Raw genomic sequence first — 23740 nt, 5'->3', positions numbered from 1 at the left:
TCACTTATTTCTTTAATTATATTGTCCTTCAACTCATCAATTTGATTTTGGAAATTTGTGTGGATCTCACTGATTAGTTCTCCCAAATTCAGCATCTCTTCTGCAGCTTTGCTATATTACTTTTCTTAGGCCATGTCTTCCGTTTTCTTAGTATGGTTCATAATTTTTTGCTGATATCTAGGTATCTGATTAGGATGTAACTTACTCAGATGCTCAATTTCTTTCTCTTTCGTAGGGATTTAGTAGTGGCAGTCTGCGTGTTACCACTGCTCTTTGATTCTTGGCTTGACCTGGATTGTTAGGGTTGTCCCAGCTGATTGCTCAAAACTGGGCACTGAACCCAGTAATTGGTGTAGACTCACTTCCTAGAGCCTTTGGCAGGGAGGTATAGAGGCAGGAAAAAGCCTCTCCTACTTATTTTTAAAATTTTTTTGCACACACTTCCTTGGTCTGCCAGCAGATGGTGCTCTTTGGCAGCTCTCAGTTCAATGCCTGGTTGGAGTGTATTTGTTGCAGCACAGACCAGATCAACGTGATAGAGCTTCCTGCCTGGATACTAGGAGCCTTGTCATTCAGACTTTCTCAGAGACAACTCTCCAGCCTTCTCTGGCAGCCCCCTCCTTTTCCCTGGCTAGGAAGTATTTCCACTCCCCTCTGTGTCCTCAACAATCAGTCCTAGTTAGTAGAGGAGGAGATTGGGAGGGTCTTTTTTCTTTAGTCCCTTCCTGGCTCCCAAGGCAAACAATGGTGCAGCCGCACTTAGCCCGGAAGGGCTCCTGGGACACAGCAGACCAGACTGTGTGTCAGAAGCTGCATCAGCCTCAGGCTGTGTCCCTCCCTCTCCCCTTTCCTGGGGTGGTGGATCCCTGGAGCCCCCGCTGTCTGTAGCCACAGGCCAGAGGCCTGAGAATTCTACAGTGTCTTTATGTGGGGAGGGTGCAGGCAGCAGCAGCCACGGGGTTCGACTCACAGCCCTGTCTTCGCGATTTCCCTCCTTTTTCCCTCTCTTCTCTGGGCCTTGTCCAGCCTTTGGCTGGTGTCCTAAGCCCTGGAAGAGCTTTTTCCAGGCTGTTTCAGCCAGTCCTCTAGCTATTTTTCTGGAGGAGAAGAGAGTCCTGTATCTTCCTAGTCCGCCATCTTCCTGGAAGTCCAGTTAAGTTTTTAATGTCATAGAAAAACTTGGTTCTTCCATCAGATTCTTTAAATTCTTGATAAATTTTTCAAAATAGACATTTTATGTATGAAAAAGCAACCAACCAATGGGCACCTATTTTTTTTAAACACTGAAGATTCACACAAACTTTTAAAAAGTTACTGTATCTTTTTTCATTTTTCTTCCCCTCCCTTCAAATCCATCAACTCCTTCGCTGTCCCTTCTGTTTCCTGTTGTGGATGCTGGAATGTCGGCTCATCAGGGGGGGATGGATCCAAACCTGGAGCTCCGTGTGTCTGACAGAATGCAACAAGTCTCCACATAAAGAGCTGCGCACGTCCTCATGCAGCTGGTGGGTCACTGTGGCCAAGGTGTCAAAGGGGTCCTCTGCAGAAGGACCCAGAAATCCTGGACTACCTTTAGGAACAATGCCCGAAAAAATGCACACAAGAACTCACTAGAAGCACCACTGAAGGCTTCTCCACTAACAGCTCCACAGCCCAGCTTGTGAACTCGCCGGCAGTGGTCCTGGGCGACGCGTGTGATAGCCCGTTAGCCCCAGCCCAGAGCCACTCGGCCTGGAGCAGCCACAGCATCAAGGCATTTTTGCCTGCCCAAGACACCCGGTGGGCCATCCACCACACCCGAGGCTGCTTCTCCTTCCCTCGTGTTCTCTTCATGAATAGCTGGAGACGTCAGGGTGATAGTGACTTGTATTTTGGGTCACACACGTGAATTCAAAATCATTGCAGCCCCAGATACATATGTATTTTTAAGTTCTCAGGAGTTATCAGAGCCAGATGTTTTTGTGGGATTTCTGCAATATCACTTAAGAATATCTTTGAAGGTTCCTCGGTGCACGACAAGGTTGACATTTCTGTCTCCTCAGAGAAGCAATCGGTGATAGTCAGCGAAAGAGGTGCTGAGGCAAAGTACCAGAAATCTGTTGGCTTTTATAAAGGATATTTATTTGGGATAAAAGCTTACAGTTACAAGCCCTAAAGAGTTCAACTCAAGGTACCATAAGAAGCATTTTCTCACCAAAGTCTGTTCCCATGTGTTGAAGCACGATGGTTGCCGATCTCTGCAAGGGTTCAGCCTCCTCTTCCTCTTAGGCTACTTGGTCCCAGCTTCTTCCCATCTCAGCTGTGGGCTGGAGGGCTTGTGTCTTCCCTGACCTTCTCAGATGCTCAGGGCTCTGGTCTTCAGCTGCAAACTCTCAGGTGAATGGCTCTGCTCTCCCGGGGCGTTAGCTGTTGGAGCCTTCTCCTTTCTGTCACATGGCAGGACTGAAATGACCAAGTTCTCTCCTCTTCTGTGTCTTCTTCCATGTCTATGGGGCTCTCTCTCTTTTCTCATGTATCTTCTTCTGTGTGTCTTCTTGAATGAATGTCCATTTATACAGCCCACCAAGGGGGCAGAGACTTAACCTGAGTTACACCCTACTGACATGGTTGAATCAAAGCCCTAATCTTAACATAATTTAATCAAAGACATCTCAGCTGAATCTAATACAATCAAAGGAGATCATTCCCAGAGGAACAGGTCAGTTTACAACTATAATCTCTCTTTTTGGAATTCATAAATAATCTCAAACTGCCAATATTCCCACTTGCAAAACTCCTTTCAAAGCTCTGCCTTACCTCCCTCTTTCTTCTGTCCTGTGTGCTCTTTTCATGTTCAGATGAGCCTTCTCCTAACTCATTTCCATTCTCCAGAGCTCCTCCTCTGCTCCAATAGTCCTCCTCTGGCATTTGCTTCCTCATTTTCTCTTCTTGAATCTTTCTTGCTCAAATACTGGACTCTACTTCTACTTGCAAATCTGGATTTACTTTTTGTTTTTTATTGAAGCCTGTATCCTCGCCCTTTTAAATGCATCCCCTTAGCCTTGGGATCATTAAAGCTGCACTCACATCATACACAATAGAACTGAAGCATTTTCCTTCATCGTTTCCTCCTCTCCATGCTCACGGCCACGGACTGCACAGCAAAGCAGCAGGAGAGGCAGGCGCGCTTGGTTCTGATTCGCTGTCTGCTTTTACTTCTGGAAGGAATCCACGCAGCACAAGTGGCAGGAGGACTTTTAACACATTTGCTTCCCTTTAAGTCTTCTGCTTTATTTCTGGTTGGCTGCAGTTTATTACCACCCTCAAAGTTTACCTGGGTGTAGATGTTTTCTTGGCAGCACTGTTGATACTTTAGTGTTGGGTGTGATATTAAGAGATGAGGTGCCGTTGCTGTCAGACCTTTCACTGAAGTAGCTGAAGGCGGCCAAGTGTTCACAGAGCAATTGTTTGCTGCAGTACTTGAAGTCAAGGCAGTTGGTGCTTGGCTGTTGAAGGAAGGGACTTACCAAGTTTTGTGTGTACTTTAACCACTTTCTGATGCTTACACCACGAATGTGGGTGACACTTGCGTCTGCTCTGTACGAGACCTCCCAGAGCTCACAGCAGAGTTCACTTTGCAGCCCATGAGTAGAGCTGCTGCTGCTGGAATTTTGTGAAGCTTCCAGTGCAGCGTCCTCTTTTTTATGTTTCTGTCCTTCTAAATGTTCTTTATAAGTCTGTGGCCCGCACAGCTGGTCTTACAAACACCACAATGGTGATGAATCTAGGGTGGTTGGGAGGTGGTTTTGGTTTATTTTGGGAAGGTGCTTCTCCAATACGAGTGGTCCCTCTCCAGGCTCTGCTGCCCCCGCTGCTGGTGGGACCGCTGAAGTCCTGCCCTTCCCACTCAACACGACGCACAGGCGGGTCTCTGCCATGGAGCTGCGAGTACCACTCTGAGCACGGCGCGGCGTCACCGTGGCTGCAGCTGCTACTGGCTTACGGCGGAGGACACAGGATAAATGGGAGAAGTCGCGGCAGCTGGACGTGGTGTGGCTGGCTTGACGGCGGGCACTTGTCCGGCTGCTGGCTTGGGCACATGGAGCTGCCCACTGGCAGGTCCCCAGGGCTGCTGACCCGTTGGCGCAGCGGGAGCGCGGTTCCCACGGGTGAGTGGGGTCCTGTGTGTGGCCGCGGGGCGGGGTGGGTGCTTCTTGTCCCTGGAGTATCACGGCCAGGAGCCGTGTGGGCAGTGGGGTGGCCTCCACACCGGCCCCTGGGTGAGCAGCCGTGGAGCCTGGCGGGCAGTGTAGCTGCAGCTGCAGTCGGTGAGGGCGGCTGCACCCGAAGCTGGCTGCTGGCCACTGCTGCCTACTGTGAGCGAATCCAGGGAGTTGCCAGGCACCGTTTGGCGTCGTCCCAGCCAGCTGGGCTGGGGTGTAGGAACCACAGAGCACGTGGAAATCAGGCTTGGGCCGCCACCGCGGAGCCCTGAACTCTCACCGCTGCCTCCCTCCTCTTGGAATATTTTTAAAAATACCGTTTTTGATAGCATAAAGAAACATCAAATACATATGGATAAATACAACAAAAGATATACAACACCACTACACTGAAATACACAAAACACGTCTAAAATGAAAGAAAACAAATGCGGAAACATCGTTTTTGTGGCCTTGAAAACTCAATATTCTTACTATGTCAGTTCTCCCTAAACTGATTTATATGTTCATTGTAATCTTATGGGGAGAAACCAGCAGGTTGTTTTTTTTTTTTTTTTGTAAAAATTGACAAACTGATTCTAAAATTTATACAGAAATTCAAAGGATATAGAATGGCCAAGACAATCTTGTAGAAGAATGAATTTGGAGAGGTTACCATTTACAGATATGAGGACATATGCAGAGCTACAGAAAGCAAGTCAGGGGATCTTGGTCCGAGTACAGACAAATGGATGAATGGAATGGAATGGAGAGGCTAGAAATAGACTCATCTGATTCATTACAAAGTTGCCTCAAGAATTCAGTGAGGAAAGGGAATTTTCAGTTGAACATTTCTATGGTAAAAAATAACTTTGACCATTACTTTTACCAGGCAGAAATTTTATTTTAACTGAATCACAGATTTAAATGTGAGAAGTAAAATGAACAAGCATAGAGAGCAAATCGTACGTGAATATCTTCATGACCTTGGGGTTCGCAGGATTGTTTTCACAGTACACAAACATCGTTATCCTTAGAAGAGAAGACTGACAAATTATACCTTAATAAAGTTAAAACTTTCATTTGTCAAAAAACACTATCAATAAAGTGAAAAGAAAATCCACAAAACTGGGAAAAGATATTTACAATACTGCATATATTTGAAAAAGGGCACATATCAAGGATATATTTTTAAATTCCTAAAAAAAATAAGAAAATGAAGATATAATAAAAATATGCAAAAACATTTAAACAGGCACTTCCCCAAAGAGAATATTTACATGACCAATAAAAATTTGAAAAGGTACTCAATATCATTATTCATCAAGTAATTGATCATTAAAAACAACAGTGAGATAGCAGTACATTCCTACCAGAATGACTAAAATTTAAAAGACTAATAATACCAAGTATTCACAAAGATTTGGAGCAGTCAGAATTCTCAACATTGTTGATCAGAGCATAAATCGGCACATCCATTTTGGAAAACAGTGTGGCAATATGTAATAAATCTCAGCCTATTTAAATGTTATGATCCAGTAATTCCATCCCAAGATATTATCTCCAAAAGAAATGACTGCTTTTGTCTGCCAAGAGATATTCAAAAATATTTACAGAAGTTCTATTTACAATACCTCAAAATGGGAAACAACCCAAATGATCAATAGTAAAAGAGACCAAAAATTTTGTTTATGTATTCTTACGGTGGAATACTACACAGTACTAAAAATGAACAAACTGCTTGTACAAGGGATAATGTGGATGAGTCTCATAGACATGATGAATGAAAAGAATGAGCACTGGAAGAAGTCAGACGGGGAGGATTACACGCTGCCCGATTCCGTTTATGTGTGTCAGAAATGGGAAAAACAGCTCTGTGGTGGTAAGCGTCAAAACGGTAGTTCCTTCTCAGAATTCACTGCAGGGGCCCAAGGAGGCCCACTGGGTGTCAGCAGCGTCTTCCACGTTCTCCGACCACTGCTTCCGGGCTCTCGCTTTCTAACTCGAGGACACGTTCCCCAAGGGAGACCACCCTACCTGGCCAGTGCCCAGCCTGCGTAGTTGATGTCCCTGAGCGGGATGTCCCTTAGGCCGCCGCAGAGGCCAACAGACCGCGGGTGCGGGGCCTTCCACCCAAACAGCTGTGTCTACGGTGGAGCGGTTTCCGATGGCAGAGGGGAGATGTCATCTCGCTGCTCTCCTTCCCTCTCCGGCCTGAACCTGACAGCTTTCTGAACTGGCTGGGGACGAGGACACCACCGCGGCGTGCGCCTTCGACGGATTTGTCTCTAAGAGCAGTAGCCTTGATAGAATCGTGGAACTCAGAAGGTGGAAGGCGTCCACGGTGATTTTTATCCATCCCCCAGGCAGGTGAGGCAGTGACTGTCCCAAGGTCACAGCAAGTCAGAAACTACCCAGTCCCACTGCCTCTGGTAGAGGGGGCTTTTTTTAAATTCTTTTTTTTCTTGATGCAGTGGGGTCAGGGATTGAACCCGGGACCTCATGTGTGGGAAGCCAGTGCTCAACCACTGAGCCACATTGGCTTCCCTGAGTTGTTTTTTCCTTTATTTTGCTTGTTGTTTGTTGTTTGTCTGTTTCCAGGAGGCACTGGGAACCAACCCTGACCTCCCGTGTGGGAGGCGGGCGCTCAACTGCTTGAGCCACGTCTGCTCCCAAGGTGCTTTTTGATTTTAATACCTGTTGCTGCATGAAATTAGCTCAGAAATAAAGGGAAAGCAGTATTTTTTACAGGTGTTGGGAGCACGGGCATTTTCCTCTTAAGTTTCCCGTAGCAGTGTTTTAAGAAGGTTAAAACAAAATTATAATATTTTCCCAACCCACCCTCAGCAGAGAAGCAGTGCAGCACAGCGGCGCAATGCACAAGTTCTGCAAGCACAAGGCGCTCACCGCCCAGTTCTGCTACTTACAATGTAACCTTGGGCAAGCAGCTGAACTTCTCTGTGCCTCAGTTTCTTTCTTTTTTTTTTTTAATTAAAGTTAAGAGATCACAAGGAATGTTACATTAAAACACATAGAAAAACAAAAAAAATAAGAGGTTCCCGTATAACCCACTCCCCACTCCCCACCCCATCGTTTTTGTAAATTGTATTTTTTTGAAGATATATACTTCACAAAAAAAAGGTACATTAAAAAACATAAGAGGTTCCTGTATACCCCCCAGCCCCCACCCCACTCCTCCCACACCAACAACCTCCCCCATCATTGCGTGTTTCTTCAAGTGTACTGGTACCAACTCATAGGGCTATTATGAGGAATAAATGAATCCATACACGCAAAGCCGTAGAACTAAGCTTCTAAACCCTGTTAACTAGAGTTATTAGGCAGTTGTAATTTTTGGTCCAACCCTTTTAGAAAATATTGCCAAGGTAAACAATATTTACCTTGTTTATAGTACCTACCATTGCCACTACTCTCCCCAATTCTCGCCACATAAAAGGTATCCAAAATAGGATATTTTCAGAGAAGATTAACTTGACAGTAGTAGGAATTCGTTACACAGTATTTTGTATCTTGCTTTTCCTCTCCTCTCTTGTTGGCTTAGAGTTCTAGTCTCATGACATTCATAAATTTAGCTTGTTCTAACTATTTTCCAAAGCACCAGCAGTGAGCGGTCGCGCTGTGTGCATCCACAGCCCAGGTCCTCAGAGCTTCTCCTCGTGGAGCTCAGGATCCCACGGGAGGAGGCCACGGAGCCCGCGGCCCACCGGGCCCGCTCACAGGACGTAGTCCACGCTGGAGGAGCGGGACGACACATCCCGGACCTCCCCGGGGCCCCGTCTCCCCTTGCAGATGTAGCTGCAGGTTTTCTGGAAGACCTCCAAGAGGTGCTTCTTGAACTTCTCGCCCATGAACGCGTAGATAACGGGGTTCACGCAGCAGTGGGTGAAGGAGATGGTCTCCGTGACGTGGGTGGCGGAGACCAGCCGCTGGCTGGTGGCGCAGCCGTCCAAGACGTGCATGCTGTGCAGGGAGGTGAGGAAGAGCACCCCGTTGAAGGGCAGCCAGCAGAGCAGGGAGGCGACGACCACGGCCAGCACCAGCCTGACCGCCCTGGCCTTGCTGCGGTTGTGGCACCTCTTCAGCTGCAGCAGGACCCCGACGTAGCAGAAGAGAAGGATGGAGAAGGGGAGCAGCAGCCCCAAGATGTTCATCTCCAAGTGGGTGAAGATCTTCCACCTCACGGTCTGGTGGTCGTAGAAGGAGTAGCACTGCAGGACGCCGTCTTCCGACGCCACCTGGTAGAACACCAGCAGGGGGCTGGTGGCCGCGACGGCGGCCAGCCACACGGCCAGGCTCAGGGCCGCGCCCCTGCGGGCCGTCCTCACCTTCATGGCGTACACCGCGTGCACGACGGCCAGGTAGCGGTCCACGCTCAGGACGGTGATGAAGAACATGCTGCTGAAAAAGCCGACGTAGTACAGGCCCGACACCACCTTGCACATGGCCGTCCCGAACACCCACTGGTCCAGGCGGTAGTGGGTCTGAAAGGGGAAGGAGAGGACGAACAGCAGGTCGGACAGCGCCAGGTTCAGGAGGTACACGTCCGTGGGGCTCGTCAGCTTCCTGCAGGCGACCAGGACCAGGATGACCAGGCTGTTTCCCAGGAGGCCGAAGACGAACAGGACGCAGTAGAGGACGGCGAGGGGCCGGCCGCTGCCTCGCTGCGGGAGCTCCCCATCGCAGGGGCTCCACTCGGTCCCCGGGTAGTAGAAGTCGCCTGTCGGGTAGGAGAAGTCCGCTGTCGTGTTGGGCTCCAGCGTGGGATCCATCGAGACAGCAGACCTGTGAGAGAGCGCGTCAGCGAGCCGGTCCTCAAACACCTTTATTAGCAAGAAGTGGAGGGACGGGGAGGGGGAAGCCAAGAGCTACGAAGAATGCAAACACTGATGGTATCACCTGGCAGAATTACGTGCAAATCAAATTTTCTTTTTTTCCTTTTCTTTTTGATGCAAAAAGGTAAAGCTGTAGTTCCCCCTAACTGTACAACTTACCCCCCAGCCCCCAGAGGCAACTACTAACATTAACTTGGTATGTATAATTCTAGTTTCCCCCTATACTCTTACATATTTACATGTATCCATAAACAATATTTAGTATAGTTTTGTGTTCCCTTTTAATTTACATAAATTATATATCTATCATTTTATATCTTGCTTTTCTCCTTCTAGCTTATTGCTTTAGAGAAATATCCACAAGATACTCACAAGTTTAATTCAACTCTTCTAACTGCTTTCCTGGGCACCAGCATTAAATGATTTTAAAATGTGATAGAAAAAAATCATTCCAATAATAATAGCAAAGAAGTCCTAGGGTTGGGGAGCAGATGTTGCTCAGTGGTTGAGCACCTGCTTCCCACGTACAAGATCCTGTGTTCAATCCCAGTACCTCCTAAAAAAAAACAAAACAAAATAAATTAAGGTTATTAGTAATAAACCTGAAAAAAAAAACGGAAAAAATGACAAAGTTTTGTGGAAGGACATAAAAGAAGATGTGATTAAAAGGAAAGCTATAGGGAAACGGACTTTGGCCCAGTGGTTAGGGCGTCCGTCTACCATATGGGAGGTCCGCGGTTCAAACCCCGGGCCTCCTTGACCCGTGTGGAGCTGGCCCATGCGCAGTGCTGATGCACGCAAGGAGTGCCGTGCCACGCAAGGGTGTCCCCCGCGTAGGGGAGCCCCACGCGCAAGGAGTGCGCCCGTGAGGAGAGCCGCCCAGCGTGAAAAGAAAGAGCAGCCTGCCCAGGAATGGCGCCGCCCACACTTCCCGTGCCGCTGACGACAACAGAAGCGGACAAAGAAACAAGACGCAGCAAATAGACACCAAGAACAGACAACCGGGGAATTAAATAAATAAATAAATCTTTAAAAAAATAAAAAAATAAAAAATAAAGTAAGGAAGAAATTCAGATTATGTTTAAAAAAAAAAAAAAAAGGAAAGCTATAGGGAAGTGGATGTGGCTCAAGTGATTGGGCGTCTTCTCTACTGCCCCTGGCTCATTCTCCAGGATAGACCATATAATAAGTCACCAGACAAGTCTCGATAAACTCAAAGATATTGAAATCATACCATGTATCTTCTCTGACTACAATGGAATGAAGCTAGAAATTGATAACAGAAAAAGAACTGAAAAAAAGCACAAATATGAGGAAACTAAACAACGCTCTTTTATAAACAAAGGGTCAAAGAAGAAATCAGAATATGAATGAAAATGAAAACACAACATACCAAAACTTAAGGGGTGCAGAAAAGGCAGTGCTGAGAGGAAAATTTATAGCTCTAAATGCTTATATTAAAAAGAAGGAAGATCTCAAATCAGAGACCTGACCTAACAATTGGAGAATCTAGAAAATGAAGAGCAAACTAAACCCAAGACAACCAGAAGGAAAGAATTAACAAACATTAGAGTGAAGATAAATAAAATTGAGAATTAGAAAAGTAGACTCAACAAAATAAAAATGTGCTTCTTTGAAAAGATGGACAAATCTTTAGCTAGACTGACAAAGACAAAAAGAGAGAGAACATAACTAAAATCAGAAATGAAAGGGGGCACCTTACTGCTGACACCTCAGAAATAAAAATAATTGTAAGAGAATACTACGAACAACCATCTGCCAAGAAATTAGATAGCCTAGATGAAACAGATGAATTCCTAGAAACACATGAACTGCCCCTGCTAACACAAGAAGAAAGAGAAGATCTTAAGAGACCAATAACTAGTAAAGAGATTGAAGGATTGAAGCGGTAATAAAACCTCCCAACAAAGAAAAGCCCAGCTTCACAGGAGAATTTTACCAAACAGTCCAAGAAGAATTCACACAAATCCTGCTCAGACCCTTCAAAAATACCAAAGAGAATGAAACACTCCCTAAATCATTCTATGAGACCAACCCTAATACCAAAACCAGATAAAGATACCACAAGAAAAGCCAGAAAAGGACTAATATCCCTTATTAATATACTTGTAGAAATCCTCAGTAAAACACTAGCAAACCAAATCTAACAGCACAGTAAAAGAATTACACACCATGACCAAATGGAATTATCCCAGCTTTGCAAGAGTGGTTCAACGTAAGAAAATCAATTAATGTAATATACCACATTAACAGAAGAAAGGGGAAAAACCACCAAGATCATCTCAAATGATGCAGAAAAGGCATTTCACAAAATCTAGCAACACTTCTTCATAAAAATACTTAGAACACTACGAATAGAAGAAAACTTCCTTAAGATAATGAAGGGCATATATGAAAAACCCACCGATAACATATACTCAATGCTGAAAAATTTCCTCTAAGATCTGGAACAAGACAAGGATGCCCACTGTCACCACTGTTACTCAATATTTTTTTGGAAGTTCCAACCAGAGCAATTAGTCAAGAAAACAAAATAAAAGGCACCCAAATTGGAAAAGAATAGGTAAAACTTTCCCTATTTGTTAATCACATGATCCTACATATAGAAAGTCCCCAAAATTTGACAACAAAGCTAATAAATGAATTGAGCAAAGTGGTGGGGTACAAGATCAACATGCAAAAATCAGTAGTGTTTCTATACATTGGTAATGAGCAAGCTGAGGAGGATATCAAGAAAAAAAATCCATTTCAATAGCAATTCAAAGAATCAAATAACTAGGAATAAATTTAACCAAGGATGTACAGGACCTGTACACAGAAAATTACAAAACATTGCTAAAAGAAATCAAAGAAGATGTAATTAAATGGAAGAACATTCTGGGTTCATGGATTGGAAGACTAAATATAGTTATGATGTCAATCCTACCCAAAGTAATTTATAGATTAAATGCAATCCCTATCAAAATTCCAAAAGCTTTCTTTGCAGAAATGGAAACGTCAATCATCAAAATCATATGGAAAGGTAAGATGCTCTGAATAGTCAAAGCCGTCTTAAAAAAGAAGGAAGTCGGAGGAGTCACACTTCGTGATTTTAAAGTTTATAACAGAATGTGGGTGTAGCTCAGTTGGTTAAGAACCTGCTTCCCATGTATGAGGTTCCCAGGGCTTCCTAAAAAAGATTAATAAAATAAAATTTATTACAAAACCACAGTAAATCTAAACATCTTGATTGTGGCACAAGGACAGACATATAAACCAATCACATCACACTGAAGGTTCAGAAATAAATCCTCAGATTACTGCCAATTGATTTTTTTTTTTTGCTAGAATACCAAGTCCACTCAATTGGGAAAAAACAGTCTCTAACAATTGGTGCTGGGAAAAATTAGATATTCACAAGCAAACTAATAAAGGTGGATCCCTCCCTACCTCACACCATATAAAATTATCAGCTCAAAATGGATCAGACCCCTAAATAAAAGAACCAAAATTATAAAACTCCTAGAAGAAAACATAGGGAAACATCTGGACCTTGTGTTAGACAATGGTTTCTTAGACTTTACACCCAAAGCATAAGCAACAAAAGAAAATATAGATTAATGGGACCTCATCAAAATATAAAACTTTTGTGCATCAAAGATCTTCATCATGAAAGTAAAATGGCAACCTAAAGAATGGGAAAAAATATTTGGAAACCATATATCTGATGAGGGTTTGCTATTCAGAATATAAAAAGAAATCCTTCAACTTATCAATAAAAGACAAACACAAATTAAAAAATGGGCAAAAGACTCAAATAGACATTTCTGCAAAGAAGATACACAAACAGGCAAAAGCACATGAAAAAGTGCTTAACATCATTAGTCATTAGGGAAATACAAATCAAAACTACAGTGAGATACCATTTAACACCCATTAAAATGGCTACTATTCAGGACATAGAAAATTATTAGAAAGGATGTGGAGAAATAAGAACATTTGTTCATTTTTGGTGGGAATGTAAAATGCCATAGTCATTGTGGAAGGTAGTTTGGTGATTCCTCAAAAAATTAAGTATACAATTATCATAAGACCCACAAATCCCATTTCTAGGTATATGTACAAAGAAACTGAAAGTAGGGACTGGAATAGTTATTTTCACACTGACATTCACTGCAGCATTATTTACAATTTCCACAAAATGGAAGCAACCCAAGTGTCCATCAACAGATAACTAGAGGAATGAAATGTAATTTCAATACACAATGGAATTTTTTTTTTATTTCTCTTCTTCCCTTCCCCCCTCATTGTCTGCTCTCTGTATCCATTCACTGTGTATTCTTCTGTGACTGCTTCTATCCTTATCAGCAGCACTGGGAATCTGTGTTTCTTTTTGTTGCATCATCTTGTTGTGTCAGCTCTCTGTGTGTGCAGCGCCATTCTTGGGCAGGCTGCACTTTCTTTCGCACTTGGCAGCTCTCCTTATGGGGTGAACTCCTTGCACATGGGGCTCTCCTACGTGGGGGACACCCTTGTGTGGCAGGGCACTCCTTGCGCGCATCAGCAGTGAGCATGGGCCAGCTCTACACGGGTCAAGGAGGCCCAGGGTTTGAACCGTGGACCTCCCATGTGGTAGATGGATGCCCTCTCCATTGGACCAAGTCTGCTTCCCCACAATGGAATATTATTCAGCTGTAAAAAGTAATTATCTGATAAGATCAACAACATGGATGAACCCTGAAGTTATCATGTTAAGTGCAATAAGCCAGACACAAAAGGATATGTATTGTATGACCTCACTCATGTGAAATAATCAGAGTAAGCAAATTCATAGTCAGAAAGTAAAATATAGGTTACCAGGGTCCATGTGGCAGTAGGAGAATGGGAGTTAATGCTTAACTGGTACAGAATTTCTGTTTGGGGTAATGGAAGTATTTTGATAATGGATGGTTGTGAGGGTAGCACAACATTGTGAATATAATAAAAATGAATTATATTTTGAAAGGGTTAAAAGAAGAAATTTTAGGTTATACATATGTTACTAGAATAAAAACTTGAAAAACAAACCATAGGATTATCCAACACAAGCAGTGAACCCTAATATAAACTATGGAATATAGTAAATAGTACAGTTGTAATAATATTCTTTCACTGATTGTAACAAAGGTATCACACTAATGTTAGTTGTTAAGAATGGGTGAGGGAATATATGTGGACTTTTTTCTGCATAATTTGTCTGCAAATTTACAACTTCTTTAAGAAAAAATTACATTAAAAACAAAAAAGCCAATCTTAACATATAGGCTGTACCAAATCAGACCACAGACCTGATTAGTTACATGGTCATAGTTTGACAACCTCTTTTCTATATGACTATATTCATATGAAAGTTCTAAAGTAGGCAGAATGTATCTATGGTGGAAAAAATCACAAAAAATCTTACTGCCTCAGAAAGATCATAGGTCAGGGATTAACTGAAAATGGTCATGTGGAAACTTTCAAGGAGATGGTAATCAGCTATGTCTTCCGAGGAGTTTTGTTAAGAAATGTGTGACGTTTTCAAAACTCATCAAATTCAGGTGTGGGAGTGTTCTTTCTAAATCTGTGGTAGGGGAGCATCACTCATGCAGGGTGTCAGTGGCGGGAGGGATGTCTGGGAAGAGGCGCACTTGGGGCATGCCTCTATAAGATATGAATGTGTTCATGTTGTTATAGGGTATGACCCACACAGTAACTAATAAAACATTAAACTCCCATCCTGGGGAGTCTGCTACTTTCTTAAAGAGAGTGGCAAAAATCTCTGGAGTATGTAAGCAGTGCCTAATGAAAGAAAACAGGGCAATATATCAAGCCTTCAATATTAATGCTTGTATTTATGCACCTTATTCCTGTAAAAGGAATTAGCCTAATAATAACTCATGTGTAAGAGTTACCTCCTGAAAACCTCCTTGTTACTCAAATATGTTCTCTCACTAAGCCAAACTCAGCAAATATATTCACCACCTTCCCCCCAATATGGGACATAACTCTCAGGCCTGAGCCTCCCTGGCACCAAGGGATTAATTCCAAGTGCCATTCAGTGATGTGTCAGGAAAAAGACCTTGACCAGAAGGGGGAAATATTAAATAAAAAAGAGTTTTTATGGCTAAGAGATTCCAAAGTCAGTCAGGAGTCATTTCAGGGGTTATACTTATGCAGGTATCAGGCAGATCTCACTAATTGCCACAGTAAACTAAGCCTCAAATAGGGGTGCTCCCAAGGGCTCTAGAGACACCTGGACACTATAAGCAAGGTACACAACCCCATGAAATCAGCACCCTGACAGCTGACCTTATTTTGAAATCTATGGTAACCTATTTCCCCAACGTAACAGAGTTAGACTCATTTATAATTTCCCTACACATGGTTCTTCTACCCCTTTTATTTGAACCTATAATCAGCACTATACCTGTAAATATACGTCCCAGAGACTTAAATCTTCAGTCTGTTCATCTGCCAGTTGAGGCCTGAATCTCAGCAGAGTTGCAACCAACACCTATTCTCCAGTTCTTCAGACTCACCAAGACAGCTAACAAAGTGATGATGATGAACAAGTCCTACCCCCCAAAACTAAGAGTATCTACAACTGCGAGCAAAACAGTTCTTTCCATTTGCCCCATAATAACTAAACCCCCTCTAAATCTGAAGTAGACATCTTCCCAAATTTCCCAAGATTGAGGAATGAACATAAAGGAGGATGCAACCATGGACCAAAGTAGACATTGTTATGTGGTAACAGAAGAACTTGTAGCATTGATATGAAGATAGCAGGTACCAGAGGTTCTGAGGAGAGGAAGAGGAAAGAATAGATAGAACTTAGGGCATTTTCGGGGCATTGGAATTGTTCTGCATGATCCTGCAATGATGGATTCAGGCCACTACACATTTTGTCAAAACCTGTAAAACTGTACAATGTAACGTGCAAACCATAATGTGAACTACAGACCCCGGTTACTAGCGATGCTTCAACATCGGCTCATCAGTGGTAACAAATGCACCACACTGATGTACGATGTTACTAAGAGGGGAAATATGGGAGGGGGAGAGAGTGGGTTAGATGGGAACCCCCTAACTTTCTATATAACTTTTCAATATTCTAAAACTTCTCTAAAAATAAAATTTATTATTATAAAAATCCTCACCAAATAGTACATAAGATTGGTATATATTGTTGTATATAAATTTTACTTTAAAAAAAAACCTCAAAAAAGCTGTAAAGAAATATTTAATTCTAGTTAATGGCATGCATCCTAAAGTGTCTCAGGTGGGGGAAGTGCTTAATTGCACTGGTGCCTGCAAATTACTTTGAAATGCTACAAAAATAAGTGATCTGATGCATATACTTTTAAAAGTATGAACAGATGGAGAAATGTGCTATGAAGCATAGACAGCAAAACAAAACATTTTCATTTCCCCTCCCTTTTGATCCACTCTGCTAACATCCTAGAGTATGGTAGATCCTTGCCCGTTCTTTTCTGCAGCTTCCTCCTTCTCCATGTAAAAACCATGGGAAGTATTGGTGCTATCTACCACTGATGAATGTGGGCCAGGCATGTAGATGTCACCTCATTTATTCCTCAGGAAACCCTGTGAAGAGGCCCTAATAGTTGCTTTCTATTTCTGGAGTTAAGATTATATCTGAAACTCAGAGAGTTTTGGTCACAAGGCCAAAGCCACAGAGCTAAGGTGGTAGAGCCAGGTCTTGAAATCCTTCCTGTCTTATACTTTTCCATATTTCTGTATTCTGTGAGTAGAGTAAAACTCTCCAATCTTTTGTTGTCTAGGCCACCTGACTTCCAATTTCTAGATTTATCATTTGGGAGCGCCGTAAACTGGAGCTCGTTTTCCAAGTTTGCCTCAGATTCCTCTTCTGTGAAAAGGAGCTTTCGGGGCCGGTGAGAATCCAGCGAGCACGTGTGAACTGGACAGGAGCGCGCCCGCCTCCTCCCTGCCTGAGGGCACTGTCGAGAGGCTCTGCCCTGAGGCCGGGCGCCCCGGGCTGCCCAGCAGTCCAGGGTGGCAGTCCAGGGTGGCAGTCCAGGGTGCGCCTCGACCGCCTTCCCCCTGCTGGGCGCTGCGACTCCTCCCGCAGCCTCGGAGACACACGCAGTCTGTGGACTCTGGGTACATCCAAGGTCCCACAAGGACGTAGCTCTGTCCAGACCTCTGAAACGTCGCCTCCCTTGCTCCCCCACAAGAGCATAGTCGCTCGCCCACCCCGTCCTTCCTCCTCAAGGTTCTTTTTAGCACGTACCTTGGAGCTCTGTGCGGGAGCCCTTCTCCTCACGCCGCTCGTGTGCAGCCTGGTGAGCAGCTCTGCAGGTATCTCCTCATCTGTGGTAACAAAGTAGGGGTAAGCCTCAACTGCATTCGGCAGTTTAAAAAAAGAATCTTTAAAAAGCACTGAACGCTCCTGACTCCGCCCAAAGTGAACCTGATGGGTACCTGGGCTGGGTTTCCTCCAGGCATGCGGCTGCAGGTGCGTGGGTGTGGACGTATGTATCTGAATAATAACGGTAGTGGCAATAACTTCTATCAGAGAGATTCCCTTCTTCACATGCTGCGAGTTGCACATATTGAAATCCTTAAAAAATTCCCTTTTCTCATCCCGCGGTGGCAAAAGGGCCACGATGCGTGGCCATCCTCGTGCCTGTCGGCACCATTCGTGGGTGAGGGAGCTGTCACCCCACCCCGCTCTCCGTGGTCCAGGCAGGGCTGCCAAGTACAAGGCTACAACGCGGCGCACGCACACACATGCACCACACACGGGCACACACGCGCACACGCGCACACCACTAAAGGGGAGACCTGTGTCTGGTCAATGAGAATTTTTACCAACGCGAAGTACCAGGATTGCGTTGGCTTTTGTAACGGGAGTTGCTTAGGGGACGCGCCGGCAGTTCCGAGGCCCTGAAGGCGCCCGACCCGGGGCACCCGCAGTGACCCCTCGCCACGGGCGGGCAGCGGGGCCACTCCCGCAGGCGGGCAAGGCGGCTTCGGCCTCTGCCCAGGCCGGCCCTGGCCTCAGGCTCGCCTCTCCTCGGCCTCCCTCTCGGCCCGGGTCGCCCTTCTCCTGCGTGCTCCCTGTCCAGGCAGGGCCGTCCTCCTGCTCGCCTCCTCCGCCTACACGAGCCCCAGCCAGAGGGCGGAGGCCCAGGCCGGCGGTCAAAGCCCTGAAGTGATTCAGCTAGAAGATCCCTGAGGGGGCTAATGCTGGCAAGGCCCCCAGGACAGATTAGGGCCAAGAGCAGGATGTCCCGGGACTCACGGAGGAACTTCCCACCGTCCCCTGCGCGGGGCGCGCTGTCAAGGCCGCCACGCCAAGCCCTGACCCCTAACGGGGACCCCTGGGGCCTCCAAGCGGCACAGAGGCCGTGGCGCTGGTGGGGGAGCCGGGCAAGTCCAGCCCCCGCTCCCTGGACGCTGCGGCGGTCCCTGCGCCTGGCCCCCACGCCTCACCCCACGCCCCTGCCTGCCTCTGCCTCGCGGGGCCCTCTCCCTGGCCCATCTCTGGTTCACGAGGTCGAATGGGTGACACATGACAAGCTCTTCCTACCCTGCCCAGCGTACGAGCTTAGCCTCCTCTTGGGGAGACGCCAGCAGAGATGGGCAGGCACCCCAGGGCTCCTTCCCTGCAGTCCCCCACCCCACGTGGCCGTGGGGGGGCGCGCACCGCGGACAGGCCCCGCAGCCGCCTCGTTAGGCCTCCACGTCTGTCCTCGGAAGCCAGCACGGACAGGCCGTCCGCGGCTGGCAGTTCCCGCGTCGTGCCTGCTGAATCCAATCCCTTTTGCCTAAAATTTCACATCCCAGATGCACCCGCCGCAGCCGACGTCCTGCCTGCGCAGCTGCCCTCCCCACCGTCTCTCAGGTGCTGACGCATTTGGGGAAACCCTAGGTCCTTCCCAGGAGCTCTGCAAGTGATAAGAGAGGTCAGTGGTGAGACGCACAGGGCCCGGCTCCGGGCACCGAGGACCCAGGCAGAGTGTGGAAACTGTGAGGCCTGTGGCAGCGGGGGCGGGCTCCCCGTCCCCGCCGGCTGAGCAGGGCTCCGGGCCGGGCTGGCGTTTCCCAGGCCCTGGGGCAGGGTGGGCGCAGCCCCTGCACAGGCCGAGTGTCACGCGAGGCACCCGAGGGGGGCCAGGGGGCCGGTGGTGACCGATGGAGGACGGGGAAACCCACGGCAGTGGAGGCTACCCCCCAACTCCCGAATGCAGCAAAGCTTGACCCCTTGGCAGGGGCCTAGTTGGACAAAGACGCTGGCCTTGGGCTTGGCAAGGCCAGTGGGGGACGTGGTTCTGGGGCCAGTTTATGCCCCAGGAGTCTTCAGGGAGGCGTCCTTGGTTCCTGGCCTCCTGCTCCTCGCACTCGCGCCGTGCCCCAGGCGGCAGCTGCTGGGGAGAGGAAGGGCCGGAGGCAGGGGCGAGCTGTGGGAAAGCACAGCCACGGCCGCAGGCAAGGCCGGGCGAGCGAGGCCGGCAGGTGGACCGAGGAGGCCCCCTGGCCGCGGAGACCCTTCCTGTGCGCCCAGGGCGTTTTTAGGAGGTCCAAGGCCCCACGCAGCCTCGTGCGGGAAGCAGACCGCAGCCCTAGCTCCCCCGCGCCCCAGGGCGTCCCACAGGCCTGCTCTGGCCCCCGCAGGGCCGGCACCACCTGCTCTGGCCCTTAGTTTCCTGAGGCTGCGTAAAAAGTTCCGAACGTGGTGCCTCAGAACAAGAGAAATGTGTCCTCTTCCCGTTTTGAGGCCAGGCTCCAGAAACGGGGCTCAGAGGGCCCTGCTCCCTCGGGCCTCGTGGGCCCCTGCTGGGCTGGAGGCTGCAGCTCTCCACGCTGCCTCCCTCTGGGGAGGTCTCCCTCCGCCCCGAGCTTTGCTTTTAATTAGAGAAGCTGATGAAAGAATGTTGTAATAATCGTATGATTAATTATGGGCCATGCTTACATTAGGGCTCACTGTTTGTGTTGTATATTCCTACGATTGAGTGCCCCCCGCATGGCTCTCTTGTCTGTTTTGCTCAGGTTTTTTTTTTTTTTTGGCTCATGGTTTGCGCTCATTGTCTGCTCACTGTCTATGCATAATTTTTTTGCTTATTGTCTGCTTGTTTTTCCTTTAGGAGGCACTGGGAACCGAACCTGGGACCTCCCATGTGGGAGGTGGGTGCTCAACGGCTTGAGTCACATCCACTCCCTGCTCACTTGTCTTTGTTCTTTGTCTGCTAGTTGCTTTTGCTCAATGTCTGCTCATTGTCTGTTCATTGTTTGTCTTCTTTAGGAGGCACCAGGAACTGAATCTGGGACCTCCCAATAACAATTCCAACAACATTCTTTACAGAAATAGAAAAGCCAGTCATCAAAATTTATATGGGGGAAGCAAATTTGGCCCAATGGATAGAGCGTCCGTCTACCACATGGGAGGTCCACGGTTCAAACCCCAGGCCTCCCTGACCCGTGTGGAGCTGGCCCATGCGCAGTGCTGTTGCGTGCAAGGAGTGCTGTGCCACGCAGGGGTGTCCCCCGCATAGGGAAGCCCCATGTGAAAGAAGTACACCCTGTAAGAAGAGCCGCCCAGCATGAAAGGAAGTGCAGTCTGTCCAAGAATGGTGCCGCACACATGGAGAGCTGACACAACAAGACGATGCAACAAAAAAAAACCCACACAGATTCCCGGTGCCGCTGACAAGGATAGAAACAGTCACAGAAGAAAACACAGCAAATGGACACACAAGACAACTGTGGGGGTGGGGGGAGGGAGAGAGAGAAATAAATTTTGGTAGAACTGACATCTTACCAACATGTAGTCTTTCAATCCATGAACACAGAATGTCTTTCCATTTAATTTAGTCTTCTTTGATTTATTTCAGCAATGCTTCATAGTTTTCTAGGTACAAGTTCTGTATATCCTTGGTTAGATTTATTTATATATTTGACTCTTTTAGTTACTATCATAAATGGATTTTTTCATTATTTCCTCTTCAGATGGCTCATTACTAGTTTACAGAAATAATAAGATTTAGTACTGATTTTTGCATGTTGACTTGTACCCTGTCACTGTGCTGAACTTGTTTATATCTCTAGTAGCTTCATAGTGGATTTTTCAGGATTTTCTTTATATAGGATCATGCCATCTACAAATAGGAAAAGTTTTTTTTATTCTTTTCCAATTTGGGTGCCTTTTATTTCTTTTTCTTGTCCAATTGCTCTGGCTAGAACTTCCGGTACAATGTTGAATAACAGTTGCGGTCACCCCTCGGGCTGAAGTGTGGTTTGCTGGCCTGGCAGGGGAGCAGCCGCGGCAGGCCAAGCCGCTGCCCCCATAATAGGGTGGCTGGTCGGGCCCACCGCCACCCCTGAAGGGAGCTCGGCATGGGCGCAGAGTGCCCTCGGGTCTCCCCTTCTCGGCAGCCATGCTTCCGCGGCCGCCCCTCCTCCCGGATGGTGCCACATGATGCCTGTGGGGCGGCACCCTTCTTCTTCTTTCTCCCTGCGCAGGCGCAGGGCGGAAAATTCCAGTCTGCCCTTTTCCCCTCCCCCGACAGCAGCAACAGCCAGGCGTGGGCGGGAAACTCAAGTCTGCCCTCCACCCCAGCAACAGCAGCCACCAATCACTAAGCCCTGCCACTTCCCCCAGCAACAGTGACAGCCAATCACTAACCACCACCCCTCCCCCGTCCAGTACCGCCCACTGACCTTTCGCCGGCAACCAATCAGAACAGGGCGTGGCTTCAACCAATCAGCCTTCCCCAGCCCCTATAAAACTGTTGCCTCTCCCTCAGTAAAGTGGACTTGCGTGTTTACCTTGTCTCCGCGGTAGTTCTTCTGCCGTACGCCCTCCAGTCCTGAGAGCCCCCGACAAGGGCCTGGCCTCCCTTGTCCCCAGTTCGTCGCCTGCTTCTCCGGGCGACCCCTTCGTCGCCAGCCGAACCGCGCAACCCCTGTGAGACCGATCCCTCGTCTGCTGCCGGACTGACCCCTCGTCCCGAGTGGGACCGACCCCTCGTCCCAAGCGGGACCGACCCCTCGTCCGCAGCCAGACCCCACCTCTACCGACCGAGCAAGCCGCCGCAAACAGTGGCGATAGCGGGAGTCCCTTCCTTCTCCCTGGTCATAGAGGGAAAGCTTTAAAAAAGCTTTCAGTTGCCACAGGAATGAAAGACACACACCAAAACTCATATGCAGGTAGGGCTTCGTCTGGTTTATTTCTCTTGCTGATATAGCGTGTATTTTTGGATTCAGCCAAGGGCTGTGGTTAAAGTTAAATTTCTCAAGGGTGTTTTGTCCTGGAACAAGAAACCTTGTCCCTAGGCTCACATCCTATCTAGCAGCAGAGATGCAAGAAGAAGTCATTTTCAACCTTCACGCAAGAAGAGATAGCTTATGCAGAGATAGCAAGGACAGAGCTATTTTTGCTCTGAAGCAAGAACAGATGAGCTTTAGTAAACTATTTAACTATGCCCTTGCCAAGGTGGTGGGACTTCTCCCCACATTCAGTCTCTCACCATTGAGCATGACGTTAGTGGTGAGATTTTCATGAATGTCCTTTATTATGTTGAAGAAGTTTCCTTCCATTCCTAGTGTTCTAAGTGTTTTTATCAGGATGAGGTGCTAGATTTTGTCAGATGCCTTTTCTTTGTCAATTGAGATGATCAAGTGACATTTCCTTTTCATTCTATTAGTGTGGTGTATTACATTAATTGATATTCTTATGTTGAACCACCCTTGCATACCTGGGATAAATACTTCATCCTGTTAGGTAATTCTTTTAATGTGTTGTTGGATTCAGTTTGCTTGTATCTATATCCATAAGGATTAAGGGTCTGAATAATTTTTTTCTTGTGGTATCTTTATCTGGCTTTGTATGAGGTTGATGTTAGCCTCAGATATTCCCTCCTCTTCAGTATTTTGAAAGGATTTCAGCAGGATTCATGCTAATTCTTCTTAGAATGCTTAGTAAAATTCACATATACAGCCATTTGGTCCTGGGATTTTATTTGTTGAGAGGCTTTTGATTACTGATTTTAACTCTTTACCAGTTATTAGTCTGTTCAGACCTTTTATTTCTTCTTGAGTCTGTGTAGGTAGTTTTGTCTGTTTCTAGGAATTTGTCCATTTTTTCTAGTTATCTATTTTATTGGCACACAGTTGCTCATAGTTTCCTGTTAAAATGCTTTTTATTTCTGTGGGTTTGGTGGTAATGTCCTCCCTTTCATTTCTGATTTTAGTTACCTGAATCCTCTCTTTTTGTTTTTCTCAGTCTAGCTAAAGGTTTGTTGATTTTATTGATCTTTTCAAAGACCAACTTTGGTTTTGTTGGTTCTCTCTATTGTTTTTGTTTTAATTCTCTAGTCCTTTATTTCCATTCTAGTCTTTTTTATTTCCTTCCTTCTGATTTCTTTGGGTTTAATTTGCTCTTATCTTTCTAGATCCTCCAGTTGTGAGGTTAGGTCTCTGATTTGAGATCCTTCTTCTTTTATGATGCAAGAATTTAGAAGTTTAAATTTCCCTCTCAGCAATGCCTTTGCCCATCCTTTGAATTTTGGTATGTTACTCTTTTATTTTCATTCACCTCAAGATATTTCCCAATTTCTCTTGTGATTTCTTCTTTGACCCACTGATTACTTAAGAATATGTTGTTTAATTTCCATATATTTGTGAATTTTCCAGTTCTCCCTC

At 46.4% G+C, this 23740-nt stretch overlaps 1 protein-coding gene and 1 pseudogene across 2 annotated transcripts in view; both read right to left on the bottom strand.

Moving 5' to 3' along the window:
• Positions 1 to 1303: 1303 nt before the first annotated feature.
• Positions 1304 to 5206, bottom strand: LOC101440420 (zinc finger RNA-binding protein-like; annotated as a pseudogene).
• Positions 5065 to 23740, bottom strand: part of CCR8 (C-C motif chemokine receptor 8) — a 189511-nt gene continuing 170835 nt past the window's right edge. For both annotated transcript variants that reach the window (XM_058288362.1, XM_058288363.2), the window contains 3 exons: positions 17328 to 17407; positions 9407 to 9590; positions 5065 to 8984 (listed from right to left, as the gene is read on the bottom strand). In XM_058288362.1, coding sequence (XP_058144345.1) covers positions 7916 to 8984; positions 9407 to 9450 — 1113 coding nt within the window. In that variant the 5' untranslated portion in view covers positions 9451 to 9590; positions 17328 to 17407 and the 3' untranslated portion in view covers positions 5065 to 7915. The remainder of the gene's footprint in view (positions 8985 to 9406; positions 9591 to 17327; positions 17408 to 23740) is intronic.

The sequence above is a fragment of the Dasypus novemcinctus genome, chromosome 26, assembly GCF_030445035.2.
Source record: "Dasypus novemcinctus isolate mDasNov1 chromosome 26, mDasNov1.1.hap2, whole genome shotgun sequence".
In the NCBI taxonomy this organism is placed as follows: Eukaryota; Metazoa; Chordata; class Mammalia; order Cingulata; family Dasypodidae; genus Dasypus; species Dasypus novemcinctus.
This window is presented reverse-complemented; position numbering and strand designations above follow the sequence as displayed.